Below are 22,967 nucleotides of genomic sequence, written 5' to 3' on the forward strand. Positions count from 1 at the left end.
GTTTCGGTTTTGTGTGTAAATTTCACCTTGTTTTTATTTTTTATTTAACACTCGAAAGTATTAATTCATTTTTTTTTTGGTCCCTTCGCATTACCGCCGTTTATAATTTAAACATTAGCGCTTGTTGTTGGTGGTTTTTTTTTTGGTTTGTTTGTTTGTCATTATAAGCTTAACGATATTTGTCACACGTAAACTCGAAAATTGTTTCCAAAAACAAAACTGCATCGTTACAATACTCGGGCAGAGTCGTTTGTGGATGTTTTGTGTACAATCGTACCGCGAAAAAACGGCGAGGGATAAAACAAATTGGTGTGGGAAGAGGAAAATAAGATATCTAACAAAGTTTCTTAAAGTTTGTTGTCGCTCGATTAGAAAATCAAAAGCGAAATCGTCGAACGAATATTGATTAGAAGTCGAAAACGTATAGTTTGGAATAAGTAAATAATAATCGTTATGGTACTTGTGTGTGGCGGTTGAAACAATATTCGTTGTTTATTAAACACCTACTTGCCTAATTATTATCTACTGCCTTCTTGTTTTTCCCTCGTGCAAAAAAGGTTTTGCAATTAGATATCCATAATCATAATATTATATTTAATGTACTTTGATTTGGGTAATTTTTCTTTATTTTTTTTTTACTTTGCAATTACACAATAATTGGACTCTCGCTGAGGTGCTAAAGACCTCTCCGATACGAACCGTCACTCGGCCGGCTCTGGCCGTGATTAAACGACCCGCGTTTTGCCACTCCTGGCGTTATGAAAAATTGGCCTGGACGTGGACTCGTGGACTTTTTACACCGTGTACAAAACGCGGCTATTAATTAAAAATTATTATTATCGTGTCGGGTTTTTTCGACTTAACGACACCGGGACAGCGGACAAAAACAGCGGTCGTCGACTCATTACGAGACGTTTCGGACCCAATTATTTATATTTTCAGAGATCATTATCCGACGGTCCAAAAAAAAAAAAAAAAACAACAACCAACAAACGTATATTATACAATAATATTCGGTCATTCATAACGTTGTTACAATATTACTGTCATAAATGTGTGTACACAGAAAAAAACGGAGCACGCGTCGCTAAAAAAAAGAATCATGGTCTTATGTTTGTGTGAATAAAAATGTGTTTAAACTGGTTTTCAGCCACCTCGATCGCCGTGTGTGGTGTACACAATATAATAATAGTAATAATGTTATATTATTATTATATATGCGTTTGATTCATAACGGCCACGGTGGTTTTTACGATTACGACGTGAACACACTGTGGTCAGCTCCTCTCTTGTTGTTTGTAGCAGCGCAACACACCACTTGAAAAATAATATTATTATTATTATAGTAACACAAAAAAACGGACGATAATAATATCACTCCGGACAGTACCGATTTCGGAAAAACAGCGGGACGCTGTGCACACACACGGTGTTGGTGGGCGCACAAAAGTGTAAACCAGAAACGGGCAACATTCAGAAAGAAAAAAAAAACCAGATCAAGATAGGTTTTCGTTGGTTTTAAACAATTTGCACCCTGACGCACACGAGGCTTGACCGACCGAGTCATTGATTTACACAACTGCAGTGTTTGTTTCACCTGATTATTGCAGTAGTGTAGAGGAAGAATATTAGGCTATTATATCTCTGGGCAAGTTTAAACTAAAGATTTAATAAAAAAAAAAAGTAAAGCTATGGTTATTACCAAAGTCATAACAAATGCATGCTACGAAACAAGCATCCGAGAAAAAAACGGCACTTCTTACAAAATAAACATCTGAGTGTAGTTTGTGAAACATGGACGATAGGAAGGTATGAGAGAGATACGAGACTGGGAGCGATTGAGATATTATGGCCGTGGAGGAGAATGACATGAACAAGTTGGATGGAACATAAAACGAATGAAGCAGTTCTGAACTCTCGAGTTAACGAAAGAAGAACAATGACGGGTGCTATAATGAAAAGAAAAATAATGCTAATTGGACATCTGCTAAGGCACAGTCACAGTTCATCACCTTTAAATGGTTAGGTTAGCTTAGGTGTAAATCCTTCTTTGAAGAAATCCCCCATGGGTTTCCGCTTCTCTTGCCAACAACATGAATGACTAGAATGACAAGGCTTGGCTTGGATGCAATATTATATTTTAATGTCAAATGTTAAAAAGTTAACTTGAATTTTGGATGAAACCAAAAATCGACGATAAAATGTAAACAATTTTTAATTAATTTCTAGTCAATAAAATCAAATATAATATAATACAATTTACGGTAATCAACCATGAGTAAAACACACCATCTGACTTTTGAGTTTTTAGTAAATGCGTGCCCGACGTTAATGGTATTTTTTTTTTTAATAATTTCATTCACTTTTGTTCGTAACACAATCCCCTGCCATGATTAATCTAAACGAATTACCGGGTAAAGAAAAAAAAACCACAGGTTATTATTTTTAAGGACCCACGTGCCACGAAACAAGCACTCTGGAATAAATTCATTAGCTCAAAATGTAAAAATAAAAACCACTACCGTTTCGGTTGTTTTTTTTTTTTTGTTATAAATTAGAAACCGGATCCCCCGCGGCGTCGGCCAGGAAGGGATTTATTATAATTAGTATATTTGAATATTATTATGCGCAAAGGTGAACGTCAAGTCGGAGGGCAAAAAGCGTTCTGACAGGTCAAAAGCCCGCGTGACGCTTTCAAGTGTAATTTCAGACTTAATTCCTTTGCCCGTTGACTTCGCCCACCGCGTCCGGTTAGGTTTCGGCGAAAAACCCGTTTAGGGACGGCGATATCGTGAAACGGTTTTGCCTTTCGACCCTTTCCGGGTATACCGAGGTGTATAAGGTATGTATATTGTATATACATATATATATATCTGGGCAAATAACCAACATCAAAAGCCACAATTTATTCATCTAGACGGCCGCCGTATCCTTCAAAGACAGACGTTCTTAGTGTAGTCGTTCAATGCGTTGCGTCCGTTACATTACAGGAAATACATACCGGAAATTCTCGGCCATTTTTTATCAGAAAAATAAAATATTCAAACGGCGGCTACTTGATAATATTTCAGATATGCTTATGATAATTCCCCCCCCCCATCCCCAGCTCTCATAAATCGTTGATTTTTATCCAGCCAATCGGAGTCGATTAAAATCAGTTACAACAACTAGTTACCGAATGGTCACACTCGTTTCCTTTTAAACAATTACAGTTTTTCTTTGTATACTTGTTTATGTTATTTTACAATATTAAGACTGCTTTTTTTTATTAGCTTTTAAAACTTAATTAGTAAAACAAGTTAAACCAAAAAAAAAAACAAAATGGAAGTAAAATCACTTGAAAGGTTTTTTTATTTTTTACACCGTACTAGGAGCAATTAAATTTTTTCAAAGTCCTGCCATCTAGTATAAATAAAAAAAGCCACGGTTGCATTGAATTGTTTTCAGTTCTAAATAAAATAGTACTATTATCTCAATTTTTTTTAATTTTTGTGCGTAAGCCCACTCCAGCTCACCGTCTCAAATAAACATTTAACCTTTTTAAATTAAGAAAGTTTGCCGGTAATTTTGTCTAGTCGATGCTCTGGAAAATACTAAAAAAAAGGTACCAATAACTTAAGAAAAAATGCAATTATTTTAAGAGAGAATGGGTGTGTTATCCTTAATGAATCAGCTTGTATTGACAGGGTCTTTTTTTTTTTTACAGGAGAATGTTTCCTACGGTACGAGTGTCGTTCACCGGACTCAGGATGGACCAAAAGTACTCGGTGCTTATGGACATAGTGCCGGTGGATAACAAGAGATACAGGTACGCTTACCACAGGTCTTCGTGGCTAGTGGCAGGCAAGGCGGACCCTCCGGCCCCACACCGGCTGTACACACACCCCGACTCTCCTTTCACCGGCGATCAACTCCGCAAACAGGTCGTGTCCTTCGAGAAAGTCAAACTCACCAACAACGAGATGGACAAGCACGGCCACGTGAGTATTTCAAGTATTTTCAACATGGACAAGTGCTCAGAAATAAGAGACGTATGTCTTGAGCCAAAGATAATTGTTTGTTATCTTATGTACTGGTATACGCATTGTCTTTCAGCTCGGGTGACACACGCTTATGGACTGATTAAGATTCACTATCAAAACCTAAATTAAAAATAGTTTTTTAATAATTGTTGTTATTATAATTATATATATTTGTTTAAACTTGGCGATTATACCCGGGGATTAGTCGGGCGAACCCTATCATGTGTGGACTTAACGATGACTTCAGCGTTTTATATTGGGTGCACCAGCTGTGCGGACAGACAAGCCACCAAAGTCGCGATTAAAATATTATTATTGCGTTTTTATTATGATTCGTTTAAATCACATATGTCGGCGGCATATTGTTGTACACAATATAAAATAAACAAAAACAGAATAGCCGGCCTGCGGGGAGAAATTAGCCTCGCCGAGGGACAGGGCGAGTCACCCTTTTATTTTTTATTTGATTGATAAACAAACAAAACGTTTTTAAATAATCCTATTGTTTAAGAAATTATACACGGGGTACGGTTTCGGGCCAACAGTACATTTCCAAACGATATGGCTGAGGATTTTCGCATATAATATTTATAATGATATTCAAAAAACGGCGGGGATTAACCGCCAAATAAAGTCAAATACTATATTATAACCGTCGTGGACCATTTAAATATTAAGCATAATATTGATTGTTTGGTTTGCACAGTTGGTGTTGAACTCCATGCACAAGTATCAGCCACGCATACACTTGGTGAAGAGAAGCGATTTGTCAGCTGGCCAAACGGTCACCGATCTCGAGGCCGAAGAGTACAAAACGTTTGTGTACCCCGAGACCACTTTCACGGCCGTCACGGCTTACCAAAACCAACTGGTGAGTACCCACATAACTGATAAAAAATATATAAGAAAATTAAACCACTCGAGAAGATGCATTGATCGGCGAATAGATCATACAGCCCAAACGGCAGAAAAATAGTCTTAAAAGTACCTCGGGTCAATCTAAACAAAAGCAAATTAGAATAATCAGTAATTGCATTTTGCGAGGCTTGGCCATAAATGGGGGTCAGTAGTTTTAATACCAATCAATCAACATAGCTGTTGTTCATTTATATTTTATTAATGATTGGCGTTTGTTGCCAAAAACAAAAAAGGAGTTGAACACTTGAATTGGTCAGTTTGTATGATCTTTGCATTTATTTGAACTCTACATTTTTTGGCTTATGAATTGTACAAGGGTCGTTTAATGCGAAAACGACACAAATTTTAGAAAATCAGACTTTTTCTATGATCTCAGAAATTTTAAAACACTATACAAATACTATATATTTCGGTTGTATTGGGTAGAAACATAAAAAAACTAGGTATTTTCACAAATTTTAGCTTAGCATAAATGTTTTTATATCTATCGACTACACTGTCTGTGGTCCGGAAATGTCGAGTTTATCGTCGGCTACGCATCAAAGCATATTTTGATATATCTTTTTGAAACTTTTGCCACCGGGGGGGGGGGGTGAAAAAAGGGTGATTTATCGTTAGGTCGGGTTAGCGTGTAGGCAATTCAACCTACACCGGAGTGCACGCGGTTCCTGTCCGGTCCGACGTGGATAGGCGACGTCGTTATTCGTAGAGTTTTTTTTTTTTTAGCAAAAATATGCGGCTTTGGTTTTTTGGGAGACAAAAAAAAAACCAGTGCAAAATTGATATATTTCGAATAAAATATTATTATCTCGCATGTGACACCGTCGACGTGCCGGGCTCACGCTACGCGAGAACCGACGATTTATATTGTTATGATGATTTGTGAGGGCGTTTACAAAAAGAAAAAAAAAGAGATAAATCTAGTTTTGGCTTCAAAGTCGGCGCGGAGGTGCGAAGGTATTATTTTTTATTTTTTCTCGCGGCTGTAAATGTGTATGTGTGTGTTCACAGCGTATAAATAGCGGTAATTAAATGAAAAATGACTGCGGGAATTGGCAATCGCCTTATTGTTTTCTTGGCATCGGTTTGGATTTTTTTTTTTTTTTAAGTGAAAAACGGTTTAGCCATTTAATCTCGGCGGCGAAGCGTTTACGATCGCTTGCTCGTCACGGTCGGCCTCTTCGGCGGGACACATTCCTCGTGTGCTTGCAAGCACATATCGTTACAGTGGCCCTATTACCGTCGTCAGAGCCGATTTACTCCAATTAAAAACACAAGTAGTGCCGAGGACTATGATAGCTGTTAATAGCTACACACACACACACACACAGTGCAGCACGCAACACGTGGTGGTGTCCGGGTTGATGCGCTTTGTGTCTCCGACGACAAGGATGGACCGTGTGTCGTTTATTGTTACATTTACAACATTCTGACCGGGTTAGGCACACAGTCGGGCCGACCGCCGGTTGTCGTTGATCGACTGTAAAAGGGAAACGCTCAAAAACCGTGAAGAAACCGTGTTCTTGTGTGTACTTTGACGGGAAAATTATTCCACGTCTTGCCGTGCTAAGAACGTGGGTAAGACAATCGCGGTGCGCATCCGCCACCTTCGTTCGGTTGCACGCTATTTGTTTTAGTACTGTACGCACACAGTCTAGGGCTTCTTCTCGTTTAACGGTGCAAAAATGATTCCAAAAGATAATATGGATGTGCAGGACTAGGGTGGACGACCCCGTGCAGTTGGGAGTGTAAGGCGAGTGTCAATTAAACCGAGACAAATTTGCTAAAAAAAACTTTGACTGGTTTGAGTTTGGGTTACTAAAGTTTACTATTCATAACTGGCTATCGGACTAGGTAGTCAAAATGTTCAGCAATTGTTCTTAATTGTCAAAAATATAGTACAATGATGTTTTCAAAAAGATAAAATACAAAACAGAGATTCGACGACCGCTTGTGGACTTAGTAAAGCGAGTTTCGAATGAATACCGGTTTGGACACTGTTGTGGAAAAAATTCTATTAGGTAATAAGTCGACTTCGGCATAATTTCATTGCAACAATTTCTTTAGTACGGTTTGTCTGTGTGTGTTTGTGTTTGATGATCATGATTGATCTGTGTACATGGAACGCGCGATGGTATTGCTGTTGCTTTCAAACGCAAATCCCCAATGGGTTACAGCAACACTTCTTCTTGCGCCTTTTGATTGTACCGTGAGGTTTCTTTTCTTTACTTTTTTTTTTGCCATGTCAACGCTACCTATTATAAACTACCGTTTGGCGGTGGTGCCGTTACGCTGCAAAATATGATACATAATATTTATGTAACATGATTTTTTCTTTTTCTTATACACAGTCTCCAAAATAATACTATTGCAATGATCGAACGATTTCCTTAGGTGTCTTAGGTGGCGTTTTCTTACGGTTTTTTAACGCTTAGTGTGGGCGGGCTGGAAAATAAAAAGGAACCACACCTGACGTCACCTGCAGCGTCTGCGGTCGTAAACTCGATATTGAGTTATTTATACTCTGTACACGGTTTTGGGAGTTCAAAGTATAATAATAATAATAATATTATTATTGTGTTTTTCGAAGACAACGCGATTATTGTCTTAGGACGACGTCGTTGTTTTTTTTTTTTTTTTTTGCGGTACCACCACAGCTAGTCGGATGTGACACTCGACTGAAACCTATTAACTGCACGCTACACCCCTTGTCCGGCGCCGACTTCAGTGTATATATATATAAATATATATAATACATATTGTCTTGAACATCATTATATATTATCGCGTTATTATTAGGTCTGTGAAACCCACTTTAAACGACACAGACGCTAACCGTGACGTTAGTAGTCGAGTGAAAGAAAACAATTTATTTCAACCCATTCAACCCAGTCACCGTCATGGAAATTATTATATTTTAATTATTTATTTTTTTTTTTTTAGCTAAAACTTCCCTGAGACTTGTTCCTAACGCGTTAAACCCTTTTGAACTTAAGCTTTTCAAATGGTAACGTCGTATGATTGAAATCGATGAATATACTAAGATCAGATTGGTTAGAAATTTGCAGTATATTGCATTCACCATTTATTTCCTTAACAATTGAGTCTAGTATGCACCCTTCTAAAAGTGTCTCAGTAATTTTACACATAATTTTTTCCTGCCTTCGAGCTAGATATGGAAGCTTATGTGCTCAATGATGTAACGGTCGAGACTAATAGTGTGTTTACCGAGTCAAATGAATTTTGGCCTTTTCTCCATTTCCTTGTACCCAACTTGTTTTATCCTTGTAATAGTGTGGGCGCTGTAGGCCACCTACAAACGAGATGACTATAATATGACACCAACGTCAAACTCTTCTTAGCTAGTCTGTTAATAATAATAATAATTGGAATGAATGGCCGAAAGGCAGAACGTTTTTTAACCGTCAAACACATACACATACACGATGAAGTTGGACGTCACCGTCGGGTTTGTCGTCACTTTTTTATTTTATTTTTTAACGACGTGCAAAACATCCGACGTCAACGGCGGTGCACATACACACACAAATCTACTTAAGTCGAGAAAGAAAAAGAAAAAGATCCGAACCGAATGAAATAATAATTACAATAGTTCTTGGAAGATATCCGAGAGAGCGGCGTAAGCCAAACGACCTGAACCAAAATGTTTTTTTTTTTTTGCCCAGTGTTATTAAAATATAATTCAGTCCACGTTTCCTTTGCAATAACACGATTACGGTTTTTTTTTTTTGCTCTTTGCCCCGACGCTAATGTAACTGCGTACAGTTAATACCTAGGCGTTCTCCTGTTTGGCTCTCTAAAAACTTCTAAACCTTAGATTCCACCCGACTCGGCTAGCACGGCTCCTGCTCGGTATTACTTTTCCAAATTCCATGAAAATAAATGCTTAAAAATTGTATTTGTAACCCTCGTTGAGGAGCTAGCCGTCCCGGGTTGATGCAGCTGTGCAGAAAACATTCGATTGTCAACAAATAAAACGGTAGTGACTAACTAATATTATGTATTTCTAAAAAATAACACGTTTCTGATACGATAATGAGACATGCCAACCCTCCTATTGAGTGTGTGTGTGCCATGTTGTTATAGTGTGTGGTAACAAATGGTATTGGCCTCGCCTCTCTCCCAAAAAGCATACCTTGTGCTAGCTGCTGTTGTGTAGCCGTATAGCGTTTGAAACAAAAACCGTTCTGGCGACCGCCATGAATGGAATGCAGTAGTGTTGTGTGGAGTTTTCCGGATACGGTCTCTCCGGGGGTTCCTTGGAAACGGCCAAAGACGCTATAGGACAAGAGGAAAGGGTACTAAACAACAAAAAAAAAAAAACCCGAAATTATTATCGTTATTGCCTATCCACGGTCGCCACCGCCACCGTCGTTTGTTGTCGTGTATATTATTAACACCCGCGTACACAATAGGCGTGTTTGTAAGTAAGTAAGCGAGTGTGTGTGTGTGTGTGTGTGTTATATTATATACAATACACACAAAATATAAATATTACAATATGAATGAACCGGTTTTTTTCTTGTGGAAGTATTGCCTTTTGGATTTTGTCGCGCCGTATAGTAATAATAATAATAATAAAATAATAATATTCGCGCGTGTTAAAGTCTCTCCGAGCGGTCATTTTCGGAATGGTTAATAAGTCGTGTGCGCTGTGGGCGCGGGCTCGGGGCCACACACCGTGACAGGGGTGCCAACTGGGGGGTTATTTATTGCCACCGTCGCATTCCATCGGTGGCTGTTGGTGCTGCTGCTGTTGCTGTTGCCTGCCACGACCCACCGCCGCCGTCAACGATGACGACCGAGGCGAGCACACGTCGGCTACCGTGTCTTCGGCGGCGACTACCGGGCACCGCAATCCATAGCGATGGTAATAATAATTGTACACGTGTTCTCTTTTGGTTTTGTTTTCCGTACTCGGGCGATACGAATTCACAGGTAAAGACAACAACGAAAAAAACCAGTAGGGAGTCTAAGAGTCGCAAGCCATAAGCTTTGGGTCATACGAATAACAGCTTTAGTGTAAACAAAAACGTGGCGGCCATGTTGTAAACCTGCTATAATCGCGACAAAGTATATCTAAACACAACTAAAAACTATAAGGAATATAAATAATTTATTATGCTTATAGCAAGAACACTTTGTTTTTATAAGTGTCCAGGGACTGCCTTAAGTTTCATGTTCATTTTCCTCCCCTCCATTCGTCATACATCTCTTATGTCATCTGTCTCTTATCACGAATCCTTTTTGGTTTACCTCGGCACAACGGTGTTGTGACATTGTCATATCTATTCGCATGAAAACCCATAGATCCGGAGATGAGCTAGCTTAAAAAAAAAAAAGCCAGTGTAGTTTAATTATTTTTTAAACTACAATATACAAGTAAGATAAAATTTTATAATTGAATAACAATTAATTACACATTATTTTTGTAAAAAAAAAAAAGTTTTATTAGAAAATTTGTTTTCGATTGCAGTTGAAACACTACAAACATTAGGTACACTTGGTAAACTATACGAAAAATAGCACTACAAATAGAAACAGTCGAATCCCTCTAGAAAGAGCATTTGCAGAGTAAAACTTCTCTAAAAGAGGTGAACTCTGTTCATTATTTTTCTTATTTTCGGCCGTGCTAGTTGGATTTAATGTCGGAAAATTAGGTCGAAGGTGAAAATGTATTAACAAATTATTATTACCGGCGCATAGGAAAGTATTATTCGCTTTGTTCGAGTCCACATTTACATGTTGTGTTTAAATATAATTAACGCCTACTCACCAGCAGGGCTTGCAATTGTTGGCGAGGCAATAATAACAGTGATTTTGTGTGCAGATGCTAAAACATGTATTTTCAATGTAGATATATGCGACCGATAGGATTATATTAATAATAATAAAAAAAAAAATTCGTATTGTCGAACGAACGCTGCGTTTTGTAAGGCGTTAAAAACCACACACGCAGGCCACGACTAACCCGGGTGGTATATAATTATTGAGGACAAGTTTATAATAACAATATTGCTAGATTTATGGTCCGTTTCGGTTCTCCGGGCCTCTCTAATCTGTATCTGCATATCGAAACGGCTTTCGAATCGAACACATCGCGCAATTTGAATACAATGCACAGCACGTTTATCGACCGCTCGTTGGGGTTTTTTGTCCGTTCACGCAGTCTTATCGTCGCCGTGTCCTTTCCGCCTTCGGTCGACCACCACGTTGACCAAATCCAAATCCATCATCGCCAACTCCCGTCGAACAATGCACAAACGACAGACAAAGCCACACGTGGAAAACAATGTAACATAAAGACAAAAATGTCTACCGACAGCTAAACCGCGCTCTGCTACCAAACTAGCAATTCTCGGACAACTTGGGCACAAATTCGTGCAATGTTGTCATTGGTCACATTTGCACTGTACTAAGTTTACTAAGATTCGAATTGAAAATGTCCAACGTTTAGTTACCTCGTTAGGGTTAGGTTGGATTCAACTGGGTTAGGTTCAGTGACGCACATTTTTTATTAATATTTATCGCTCTACGATTTTCATACGAGAATCTCTTGGACGGTCTTTGGATAATTTTCGGAAAACGTATTTAAAGCTGACGTTGGTGGCCTCGGCGACCTTACGCCAAGTCGTTCAAACACCTAGCAGCTAAAAGAATAATAATAATAATAATTATTGAACGCATCAGCACCGCTATCGCCGGCTCATCGTACGAGCGCGTTAATAATCCTACACGTCATCCGGCACATTTATTCGCGTTAATTTAGCGTTTCGGATAATATACACATAATGAGAGCGAAGGCGTTAGGCAATGTACCAAAACGTTGGTGTTATTGCTCTGTCTTTTGCTTTTTTCGTTTTTAGCTGCGAGAGGGCGATAAATTACGATTGCCCGCCCGTGGCGTTTGCCCATCGCTAATTATACTAATACAGACACTACCGGACGGCCATTCCAAACGGTTTACCATTAAATAATAATTCCTAGGGATTTTTTTTTTTCGGTTACAGACCATCTAACACCACACACACACACACATAGCCCGTCGCTTTAACCCGTCAATTAATAGCCGTTTACAACACCGTGTTTAGATGGGAGCCGGTGAACAACACCCAAGTTGTTGTAAATCCATTAAGCACTCGCGTCGAGCTATTATAACGGCTTGTGGTGTCGTTGGGTATGAATAAAAATATAATATTTACAGTGGAGATATCTGTATTTGACGTATTCAATAGTAACGATTTTTATTTATTCAAACGGGATATTTAAACGACAAACAAATCATTCTAGACGAGCTAAACGTATAAACAGTGAGTAAAATCTACCGAATTCGCCATAGCCAACAGTGGCTATGGCCAATAGAAGAACATACAAGTATTTACTCCTGAGACTATATTTTTCAGTACGTTGTGGATTAAGTGAGGTTAGGAAATGAACCGCTTTGACTTGTATTTGTTTAGATTGAGTCTCCTTTTTTTTTAGCTTCGATTTGGAGCTGAGTTTCTTCAAGTAGTAAGCGTTTATCCAAAGGTGTTTGTTTAGCTAAGATGTTCCGTTCCTACCATTTACTGACCCTGGCTTTTATAATTCCTTTAGGTCTTTGCTGTCTCTGTTAAAAATTATCATCCGAATTCGTTGTTTAGATGTATTCCTCAAAGCTTGCCCCAATGCGTTTTCTGGCCATTTTTTCGGACTACATCTCTAATTCTCTTGCCGTTTACTTTGCCTATCGTTGTGCATACTTGCATTGTACGTGGCACATTGTATGTGGGTTTTTTTCTTCGGGCCCCCGTTAGCTTAGGGATATATTTAGCATGTTCAACCTATCGGCGATTAAAGCTGCCGGTCCACGTCTCAACCTCGCCGGTGAGGTGTGGGTGTGCTGCACGACGTTACTTGCTGCTAATAATAATAATATCTATCCGTTCTGATATTATACAATTTAATATGTTGTTATTATGATTACTACGGGCTTGTCGTTCCGCACGTGAACATGTGAGAAACGGATAATGGATAATAATAACCATCGGGCGATTTCAATGGTATTATGTTCGATAAAAAAACATCCGTGTAATGGCAATCACGATATCTCACTCTGACCGGTATTGTTCGCTTTCGTAGAGCATATAATATCGTTTACATCCTTCACATGTGATCTGGTAAATCCAAAAGTCGATTGCGGAGAATCGTACGGTTTTTGTGTATTCCCTCTGGGCTCGAATTCGCTGTTAGTGGGTCCACGGTGTGAAATTTCAAACAACGGCAATAGCTTCCACGTTACCTCGACAATTTTCCAATCGTCTAACGGGTCTAGCATAATTGTTGAAAGACCCGACTGTACTCACACACACTCTGAGAATAGAAATCTAAGTAGACTAAGGATAATTATTGGCCGTGTGCATTTCTCGATCATTTCCGACGACACGTAGCAAATCAGAAAGTGGTAATGTATATGAAGTATGAATTACTCTGAGACGTGAGTGAACTGCAGAACGATTGACTCGACACCCGAATAATTGAAACTCAGACGGACCGTCAATCATAATTTTCTCAGATATACCTGGTGCCTGGAATTTGTTAAAATTTGGTAAGAACTTTCTCACGATGAGAGACCGCATACATCCCGTTGAAAGGTATTTGGCATACTTTTAGACATCAAATGGATTCCTTTTTTCCAAAGGCACTCGTGGAAACAAAAGCACAGGCTGCTTATGTTCCGTGGATATTGTAATATCAAGGAATGCTTTCTTGCTAAGAGAAGGCATAAAAGTCGATTGGACACTGCTTAGGGTTGCTTAATTCGTCTTTTAATGCGTTTCCTTTCTTGTTACAAATGCCGATGATTGTTCGACTCGGTTGATTCCATCGGACCTGGCTAAGAATCAGCCGTTTCTTTGTTATCTAGACGAGGATATGATGTACCGGAGCAGACGCCTGGCAGTCTACAGCACAGGTCGGGTTGGTAAAGGTAAACGTAAGGTGCTCCTATACCCATTTCAAGCGGTCGGCCGGTCCGGAGGGATAATTAAGATTTAACACGACCGATAACATCGGTGTCGTCGGAATATATTACCGTTATTATGTTAAATGTATATCAGTAAAAAAAAAAAAAAAAACACAGAGAACAATGTAGTATCTATCTCGCATGCGTAATATGTTAATATGTGTTACCCGGCGAAGCAGTTTGGAAAAAAAAAAGGGAAAGATGGCCAGTACGAAACGGCAAGTCGGGTGTGTGTTACGACTGGCGGCAACAGGTATTATACATTATAAAAAAAATATATAGGTAGCTATTATTATTGTTGTTTGTAGCGTGGCTATTAATAACCAATCAATGGGCCGGCACCTCGGCCTGTAATTTAAACCACCGCCGCCGCCTTATGGGAAGAAGGCGGCGGCGGCCTCAAATTATTATCCACGCCGCCACCGCAAACGCTATACAATATATAATACCTTACCTACCTATATTAACGTTGCCGTATGTTAGTGTAATAACACTAATAATAATAATAATATTATAAGCATCACACTCTCACACACACGAGTGCTTGAACGGGCCGACAGAAAACCGCAAGTAAACTTCTTCATTATCGGCCGGACGACGCGTTACTTCGGCGGCAACGGTATTTTTTTGTGTCTTTCATTTCCAGAGACATTCAATGACAGAAAAAAAATTTGTTTTTTCCCCTCTAAACGGTCATTTTGAGTACTCAATTTCGGAAATTATCGCCTTCAAACGGGCGGTTTGACTAAAAAAAAAAACAAAAAGGAAATAAAGCGGCCAAGGGGGATGTCACTGATGTTTGGGAATAATATTGAATTTTATGTCTTCCAGTAACAGCTAATAAAAAATTGTTAATTAACCAAAACCCTTCACTAGAAAAAAACGATGAAAAAAACACTTTTCAATTATTGTGTTTATATTTTAGTTTATTTATTTTTAAAGAGTGAATCAATTTTTGTGCTGGTGGTTATTTTCTAGAAATTATTTCACTTCAACAACTTTATACATAATACTTACAGTTTTGCTCAAAGTTTAATTGCATTTTGAGTGTGGTGGTGACATTCTCCCATATCTTTGGTAAAGGACAAATGGCTAAAAAATTCGGATTGGTCGTGTTAGCCAGCATTGCCGAAAGGCTTGACCGGGCAGGGTGAGTGCTGTCGGTTTATTATCCACAAAGGGTCGGGTCTAATATAATAATAGTCATCCTTTTTGCGACTTCCCGACATCGGTCCAATTAGGCAGCCGCTGAGTGAAATATTTCTAATTGAAAACCGTGTGGTGAGCACAAAGAACATAGCAAACAAATTATTACAATAATATATTATTATTATACACAACGAGGATTCGTACGAAAATAGCCACTGCAGTCTAGTCAGCCGTCGGTCGGTTTTGCGAGGAAACGGTATATTATTTTACTTTTGCCAGACAATGCATGTAAATAAGTACAACTAATAACTGACATTTTGTTTTTGAAGCTCTTCCTTTTGGAAGGGTAGTATATAATATTATATTCAACTAAATGTTTAAATAAGGGATGATTTTCTGACAATTTCGACTGACCGATAACCAGCTTTGATTGAGCATATTATGCGTTACCAATTAAACTTCCAAAAGTTCTGGAAATCACTACAAAAGGTAAATATTTAGTAATTTGATGGTATTTTAATATGACAGTTATAAATTACAAAATCGCAATTATCTTAAGACGTATTTGAAGGCAGTGGTTGACTGCCTTAAAACACAGAAGTATGAATAAAATATAATCCCACCGTGTCGTGTTACATATCAAATTAAGACTTATGTCTTAAAGTTAAAAAATAATCAACAACATCACAGTAATATTGTAGTTGTGTTGTTTTTACATGAAATGAATAATCTTATTTTGCACAACCCAAACGCAGATAATATTATGGTTGATGTTTTTCATCGAGTTTAAAATATTAATGTTTCTATATCTGTTATGGAAACGAATAATTCAAAACAACCTTACACATTGTATAATTATAATATTTTTTCTATCAAACCTTCAACTGAAAATTTGGAAAATATTATCATAGTATGCAGTACTACACTTTAATAACACATTGAGTGGACCAAACCCGGTTTAAAATCACCTACGTTTTCAAATCATACTCAGCTTCGGCCATTATATTATTTTGTTCTGGATAATAGCAATTTTTGTTCTCTTAGACTACATTACAGTCTATAGTACCGCGTACCGTGTGCACATATCAAAATGATTACTCTATGATTGCTTGGCTGCCGTTCTTAATGTATAATACAAAACAAATTAGTCTAATAACCGGCTACAGTGTAGTTATTTTATACAGGGTGATTGGTTAACTCTGACCCAGTCGATAACGCATAATTTTTTGCAATAATACAACCTCATCCCTTTCCGGTTTTTTTAGCCAATTTCCTTTTCCATCAATTCCCTCTTCCGGCAATTCCCCCTTCCGCCGATACCGTTTCCGTTTAAAAATCTTAAGTTTATAGGAATTAAAGCACACAAGGAATGGGAATATGTTTTTCCTACGACACATACCGAATTTTCGCTAATCGATGACTCTTTTTGAGAATTGAAAATTCTTATATCTTTTCAAACTTCGACTCGGTCGTAGTTAACCAAGTACACACACCCTGTATACATTATAATATCAATTCAAACCAGTAGCGTTTCCGTATCCGGTGTCTATTGAACAAGTTCTCACACTATTTTTGGATCATCTAGGTATAATAAGCACTGTAATTACACGTAATTGCATGTGGTGTCCAGCAATTTAAAAAAAAAATATATTATTATGTCGATACTACGACCGAGAAAAAAATATGTATCGCGAATATTTGCTTTCAATGTTCACTGGTCGCAGTTAAAGGTTTTTTATTTATTTTTTTTTTTTACATTGTCGCGGTTTATTGCCTGTCTCGGTCCCAGACGGTCGGGGCCATTAAAATTAAATACCTAACAGAGTTTCTCTGTACGTTCAATCGCAGTTGTACGGTGTTTTTTTTTCTCTCTTTTTTTTGTCCACTTAATAACATATTTAGACGTTTTAACAATACATTTAAGCGGCAACCACGCTATATAGGGTGTCGTGCGCAGGGAAAAAGCTCCAACAGATTTAATAACGACTGCCAGATCTGTCGATCTGCAAGAGTCAGACAGAGAATTTCTTACTTCTTCGACAATCTAGACATAAAGTCCGTTCGTACACAGTGATAAAGTATTTACAATTGGATTCGATTAAAATATTTCTTCGAACACTTTTACTCAAATACTTTACAGCACTGAAATTAAGATGACTACAATATGAAGGGCACAGGGGAAGAAGGGTAGTAGTCCATTTATGAACATTTTTTCTTTCAAATATTTTTTTTCAATAAACGCCATTAATTTTTTTTTATTATGTCACTAGATTGTTTAAATAAATACATTTTTTTTAGTAGAATAGCACTTATTGTGATTTTTTTGTTCTTATGTGAGAGGGAAAGGAATTCACAGACTTTGTTTTTGCTATACTCTAAAATGTTCATACATGGACTACTACCCTTCTTGCCCTGTGCCCTTCATATGTGAATGAGAGTGATGCAGATATTATAATATATTTTTAAAACTAAACATGACCCTATGCAATTAAAACTGCGATTTTTCGCAAATGTGGTAAAGCAGTTAAGGCGGTGATGGTCGAATTGAAGTGGACCATATTATCAGTAGTGTAGGAAAATAGGATGGTAAATCTTTTAGCTCTATGGAGGCGCGATGACCCGCGGTCGTGGGAATCAACACCGTGTGTCGGCCGGGATGTTTTACACCTCTGAGACTGGAACGGCGACCGTATAGCCGTCGGAGGCAATCGCCAAAGCGTTTATGGCCTTTAATATTCCTGTGCAATACTTGTATATACATATAATGGTGTGATGGTAAAAAAAAATGCAATTTGCTCTCTCGGCGCGCGCAGTGTTTTAATGTAGGTGCATTGTTATTGCAACTCTTCGCACCTGTACAATATATAATATACAGGTATATATTGTGTGTGTGTGCGATATAGGTATTTTGTTATGTATTGTAATAATAATAATAATAATATGACCGTTTAAGAGAGGCCGCCGAGAGTCTTTTGATGTCGCGCGCGCGCGGGCACGAGGACGAAGAGAAAGATATAGTATACAAAGATATTGTCGGGGTACTCACGTGTGGCGGCAAAGATGAAAAGGATCTCGGACACAGAGAGAGAGAGAGAGACAGATAGGGTGTGTGTGTGTGGAGGAATTCAATACCGCGGCCGTTTAATTCCAATTTGTTGTAAATACGGTATTAATGACCCAATCGATAGGTGTTGTTTGCCCTGTAATTATTATTTCCGAACCGCCGGCTGCGGGTACTAAATTACAGGCGAACCGCTGCCCGTCCGCCACCGAAACAACACCACGTCCACGGGCCCGAGCCGCCCACAACATAATATTACAATAAATAAAACCGCATCGTTTTTGCGTTGTGCCCGAACTTGCCTCGATTCGGCTGTTATGTAGATCTTGTATATGCCACTAGGACAATGGCAGTTTTCCCAAAAAAAAAACACACACATTTTCGCTTTTCCGCCGATTCCCTCTTCCGTCGATTCACTCTTCCGCAAATTCCCTCTTCCGCCGATTCCCTCTTCCGACAATTCCCTATTCCGTCGATTCCCTCTTCCGGTGATGCCCTGTTCCTGCGGAATTTCCCCGAAAATGTACAATCAGTGGATAGCTAATTCCAAAAAGAAGCTTATAGGAGCCATTTTCTTAACAAAACAATCATGTCCTTGTCCAAGTTTGTTTTTGTTTTCTGGCTAAACTTTCATCGACCGTGATAACATTTTTCAAAACTATTATCATGTTGAGTTTGAATCGTCATCGTGTAGCTTAACGGATTTCGCAAGTCCAACGCTGCTGGTTTCTTACCAACGTCTTTAGCTGATATTTAGTTTTGTTCAAACATCCCAGCAATCCATAATATCACTCTAAATTCCGTCCATCCGTCTTTTATTTAGTCTTCTCTTCCTCTCTTTCCCTCTACATTCATCTTCACCTCTCACTGCCTCTGTCTCATCTCATCTATGTTCTCATAACATGACCAAACGATCTCAGCTTATTCTCTCTCATTTTCTCCACAATTGACACAACCCATAGACTCATGAATCAAGGCATGGATCCGATCGCCTTGTCTCGGCCACGGTCGGACCGACTCGGCACCGCGAAGGGATAACCCTTTCGTAGAAAAATGTTAAAAAACGCGTTATGGCTACCGGAAGTGTGAACGCGTTGTTCTCTCCCCTCGAGTACACGGGGGCCACACCCAGCGGTGTTCTGACTTGCTATAAAATATTATGTACATGTATATATTTATTATTATAATTAGGCCACCCTGAGCGCAACACCTCGGCGCGACCGACAACAACTGCGACTCTGGTATTAATATTACAATAATAATAGTATACGGTTCGGCCATTACCTCGGACCTTCTATCTGCCTTGCGTTTCACTTGTCAAAGTCTTGCTGCCACGTCGACGACGGGTGACCGCGACCGTTGCAGCAGGCTAAACTGAATGACCGAGTGCGGAGTGTGTGTGTGTGTGTGTATGTAGGTAATGTGTACACACACACACACAGATAAACGCTTAAGTATTATTGTATTATAGTAGTAGTAGGCCCGGACCTCACCGAAATAAATTGAAATCCATTATGCCGGTGGCTACCCCGTGGTGACAACTACAAATAAGCGATGCCAGTTTCGACGGCAGTGGGAGAGAGACGGAGAGAAGAACACTTTGACACGAATGGTAGTCGGCCAATCGGTCGGTTGTACTGCAGATAGATAGCTACAACGATATAATATTATCATAATAATATAGTGTCCTGCGGGCTGATGTGGCTCTCCCCGCGGGTGACGTACAAGCCGTTGTGTTATTAAACGTTATTAACTCGAGTGTCAACCGCTTGTTTACCCGGTGCGTGCGTGGGCCACCCCATCGTTGTTGTTTATTGTTATTACACACACACACACACACACACACACTGTTACAAAGACAATCTAAAATAAAATAAAAAAATCGCCTTACGGAATTCCTCCAGTATGTCCAGACGTGCTACTGTGGAGAACAACGGTCCAACACGTCCCCTCGTACCCTCGACAGAATGTGTCAATAGCTTTTACGATCTGCACAGAACCACTCTCTTAGTTGCCAACTAACGTTTACCTTTCTGTTTGCAGATAACCAAGTTGAAAATCGACAGCAACCCTTTCGCCAAAGGCTTCAGAGACTCGTCCAGGCTCACCGAGTTCGAAAGGTAATTATATTGTTTTGCATTAACTCATCCGCAGACCATGCATGCGTGCATGCTTCCTTGAATCATCCACGACATTAACCTTAACGATATCGATCGTCAAAATAGTTTATTTTCAAATACAAGTCATTTTGAGGCCAACAAACAAATTGAATGTTAAGTCAATGGATTAGAGTTACAACTGAGAATGATTGTTACTTTATTACTCGAGAATCGATGGAATCCATTCCATTTATGCTGGTTCGAAGCTTTATCTTTACTGTCGTTTGTCTTTGAAGTACATAAACACGTGTGAGTTAGTTTGGGAAATGGTGCCAGGTTTGATTCGATAAGGCCTCACAAAAGTGAGTACTTTGGACCAGAGTGGAGGGAAACAAGAAGATGCAATACATATGCCAATGAACGTTGTGAATTGAGAATAGGGATGGACAAAATAGTGAAAGGATTACAACTGGATTATTGAATCTAATCGTCGAGATCTGGTTTTCTCGCAAAGGGATTTCCAATATAACTACCTATATTACTTAGTTTTTGAAAAAGTTAAGTGCCAACTATTTATTTGGCAGCGTTTTTAAAAAAAATGTATTTTTAAAAGTTTTTTTTACTAACACACCTTTTTTTGTGTGTGTTTAGGGAAACAATGGAGTCGATGTTGGGCGACCACCACATGATGAGGACGCCAATGCTGGACCCGTCGGGCAGCCTGAGCCACCTGACGGCCGAAGAACGGGCTGTTCTGGCGGCCAGGTCGCAGCTGTTCCTCCGGGCGGCCGCGGCCGCCGCCGCGGTGTCCGGTCCGTACGGTCCGCTGTGCGGCATTTACAACGCGGCCGCCGCGGCATCGTCGGCCGCGGGCGGTTCGCATCACCTATGGAACCAGTGGGCCTCGCTGAGCCCGGCCGTTTACCAGCAACTCACCGCGGCCGCTGCCGCCGGACCAATGGGCTCACCGTATCACCATCACCCCCATCACCTTCATGGCGGCGGCGGCGGTGGCAGCAGCCCCAACGGATTCAGGTTCTCGCCTTACCTGGTTCCGACCGCGGCCGCCTCGGCCGCAAGTAACCGGTCACCGCCGCTGTCGTCGCCCGACACCGGCGCCTCGTCAGACCACTCTCCGCACAGTCCCAGGCCTTCGCCTCCACAGTCTTAGTCCTCCTCCATCCTCCATCCCCCGCCACCGCCCAACGATAGTAACGCCTACAAATTTATTTTAAGCTTAAGCTAAGGGTAGGCACACACCCTGTAAGTACGATAGTATTTTGGCAACCAGCACTGCCCCCCCCCCCAAAACGCTTTAAGTCGGACAACCGAAACACGTTGGCAATACTGCAGTTTTTGAACGAGCGCGATTTTCATTGGTCGACATAGTCCGCGTGCCGCGCGTTTCTATTGGCCCGAACTAATAGTGTGAACCAATCATAAGCTTTCTTTTTTTTTTACTCGTCACCTCTGAGGGGTTGCCAAAATTGTATTGTACCTCGTGGCCTATCCTTTGGTGTATATATTTCAATATACGGCTTATATTGTTGTACATTATCATTATTATTATTATTATTATTATTATACTCGAACGTTATTGTACTATAATATTAGTGTACGCCTCTCCGTTTATGCGTTATTTGTTTATAATATTATTCAATTTTTTTGTTTCCTTTTATTAAATATTCGACGAGTATCACACAGCGCTTAGGTCATTATTCCAATAGCCCACTGCGCTACTAACTCACCGCATCCATAACTCGTCTAGCTCCATCTCATCTCCTATGGCCCCAAAGATATTATTGTATTTGTATTATTATTATTATCATTATTATTACATACTATTAGGAACTATTATTATTATAACACAACAGCTCTTGTATATGTATATTGTATTATTATTATTATTATTAAGTTTATATAATAAATCGATGGATTATGAAATGTACATATTATTATATTATTATCATTATTATTATAATACAACTGCGTCCGATCCGAATTGGTTTATTATTATTTTTCCTTACCTCCGAGTAGCTGAATATTTTATTTGTTTGCAGGTAATAACACTTAAGGTAATAACGGTATACTGCTTGTATTAAACAACTTGCTTTAGTGACGCCGTGGCACCTATCTGGTACCTACCACGGTTGGATGTTGATATAATTAACGCATTTGTAATAAAAATATCATTTTTATTTTCAATTATGTGGCTAATAAGATTAGATAAATAAGATTCAAACTAGTTTTGAGAAGAGCAATACAGAAATAAATTCCACCAAGATCAATAGCGAAAAATATTTAAATAATTGTAATAAAAAAAAAATGTTTAAATTTATTTGACAAATGTGAATAACTCATTCGGGTTGGATCTTTAACCGTACTAGTAAAATTATTGTTAATTTAAAAACAAAGAATGTTATGTTAGCAACAGAAATCCCATTATTGTTCTAAGATGTTCAGTTGCGTTAGGTTAGATTAAATGTTCAAAGAGAAAAGCTAATGGTGACCGAATTTGTGGTTAGGTTAAGTGCAGATATTTTATGTAACTGTTCAACCGTTTAAAATCACTGTATACATTTGAAATGAGTGTCAACCAAATGCACAGACTCTTTTAGTTTGTTCACAGTTGGTCACACTCACTGCAGTCGTTCGTCGAATGGCTTCAATCTGTTTTTTTCAACATTCATTAG

General features: G+C 39.1%; 1 protein-coding gene across 1 annotated transcript in view; it reads left to right on the plus strand.

Annotated features, from left to right (window-relative positions):
* The window catches only part of LOC126842437 (T-box transcription factor TBX20-like), a 30,439-nt gene extending 8,237 nt beyond the window's left edge, over positions 1-22,202 (plus strand). The window contains exons 3-6 of the mRNA XM_050579451.1: positions 3,707-3,980; positions 4,729-4,893; positions 20,219-20,295; positions 20,926-22,202. Of these exons, the coding sequence (XP_050435408.1) occupies positions 3,707-3,980; positions 4,729-4,893; positions 20,219-20,295; positions 20,926-21,445 (1,036 nt within the window). The 3' untranslated portion in view covers positions 21,446-22,202. The remainder of the gene's footprint in view (positions 1-3,706; positions 3,981-4,728; positions 4,894-20,218; positions 20,296-20,925) is intronic.
* The last annotated feature ends 765 nt before the right edge of the window (positions 22,203-22,967 follow it).

The sequence above is a fragment of the Adelges cooleyi genome, unplaced genomic scaffold (assembly GCF_023614345.1).
Source record: "Adelges cooleyi isolate 19-005CV unplaced genomic scaffold, UGA_ACOO_1.1 ACOO_flye_CR_arks_rails_tigmint_CR_PRNA_519, whole genome shotgun sequence".
NCBI lineage: Eukaryota > Metazoa > Arthropoda > Insecta > Hemiptera > Adelgidae > Adelges > Adelges cooleyi.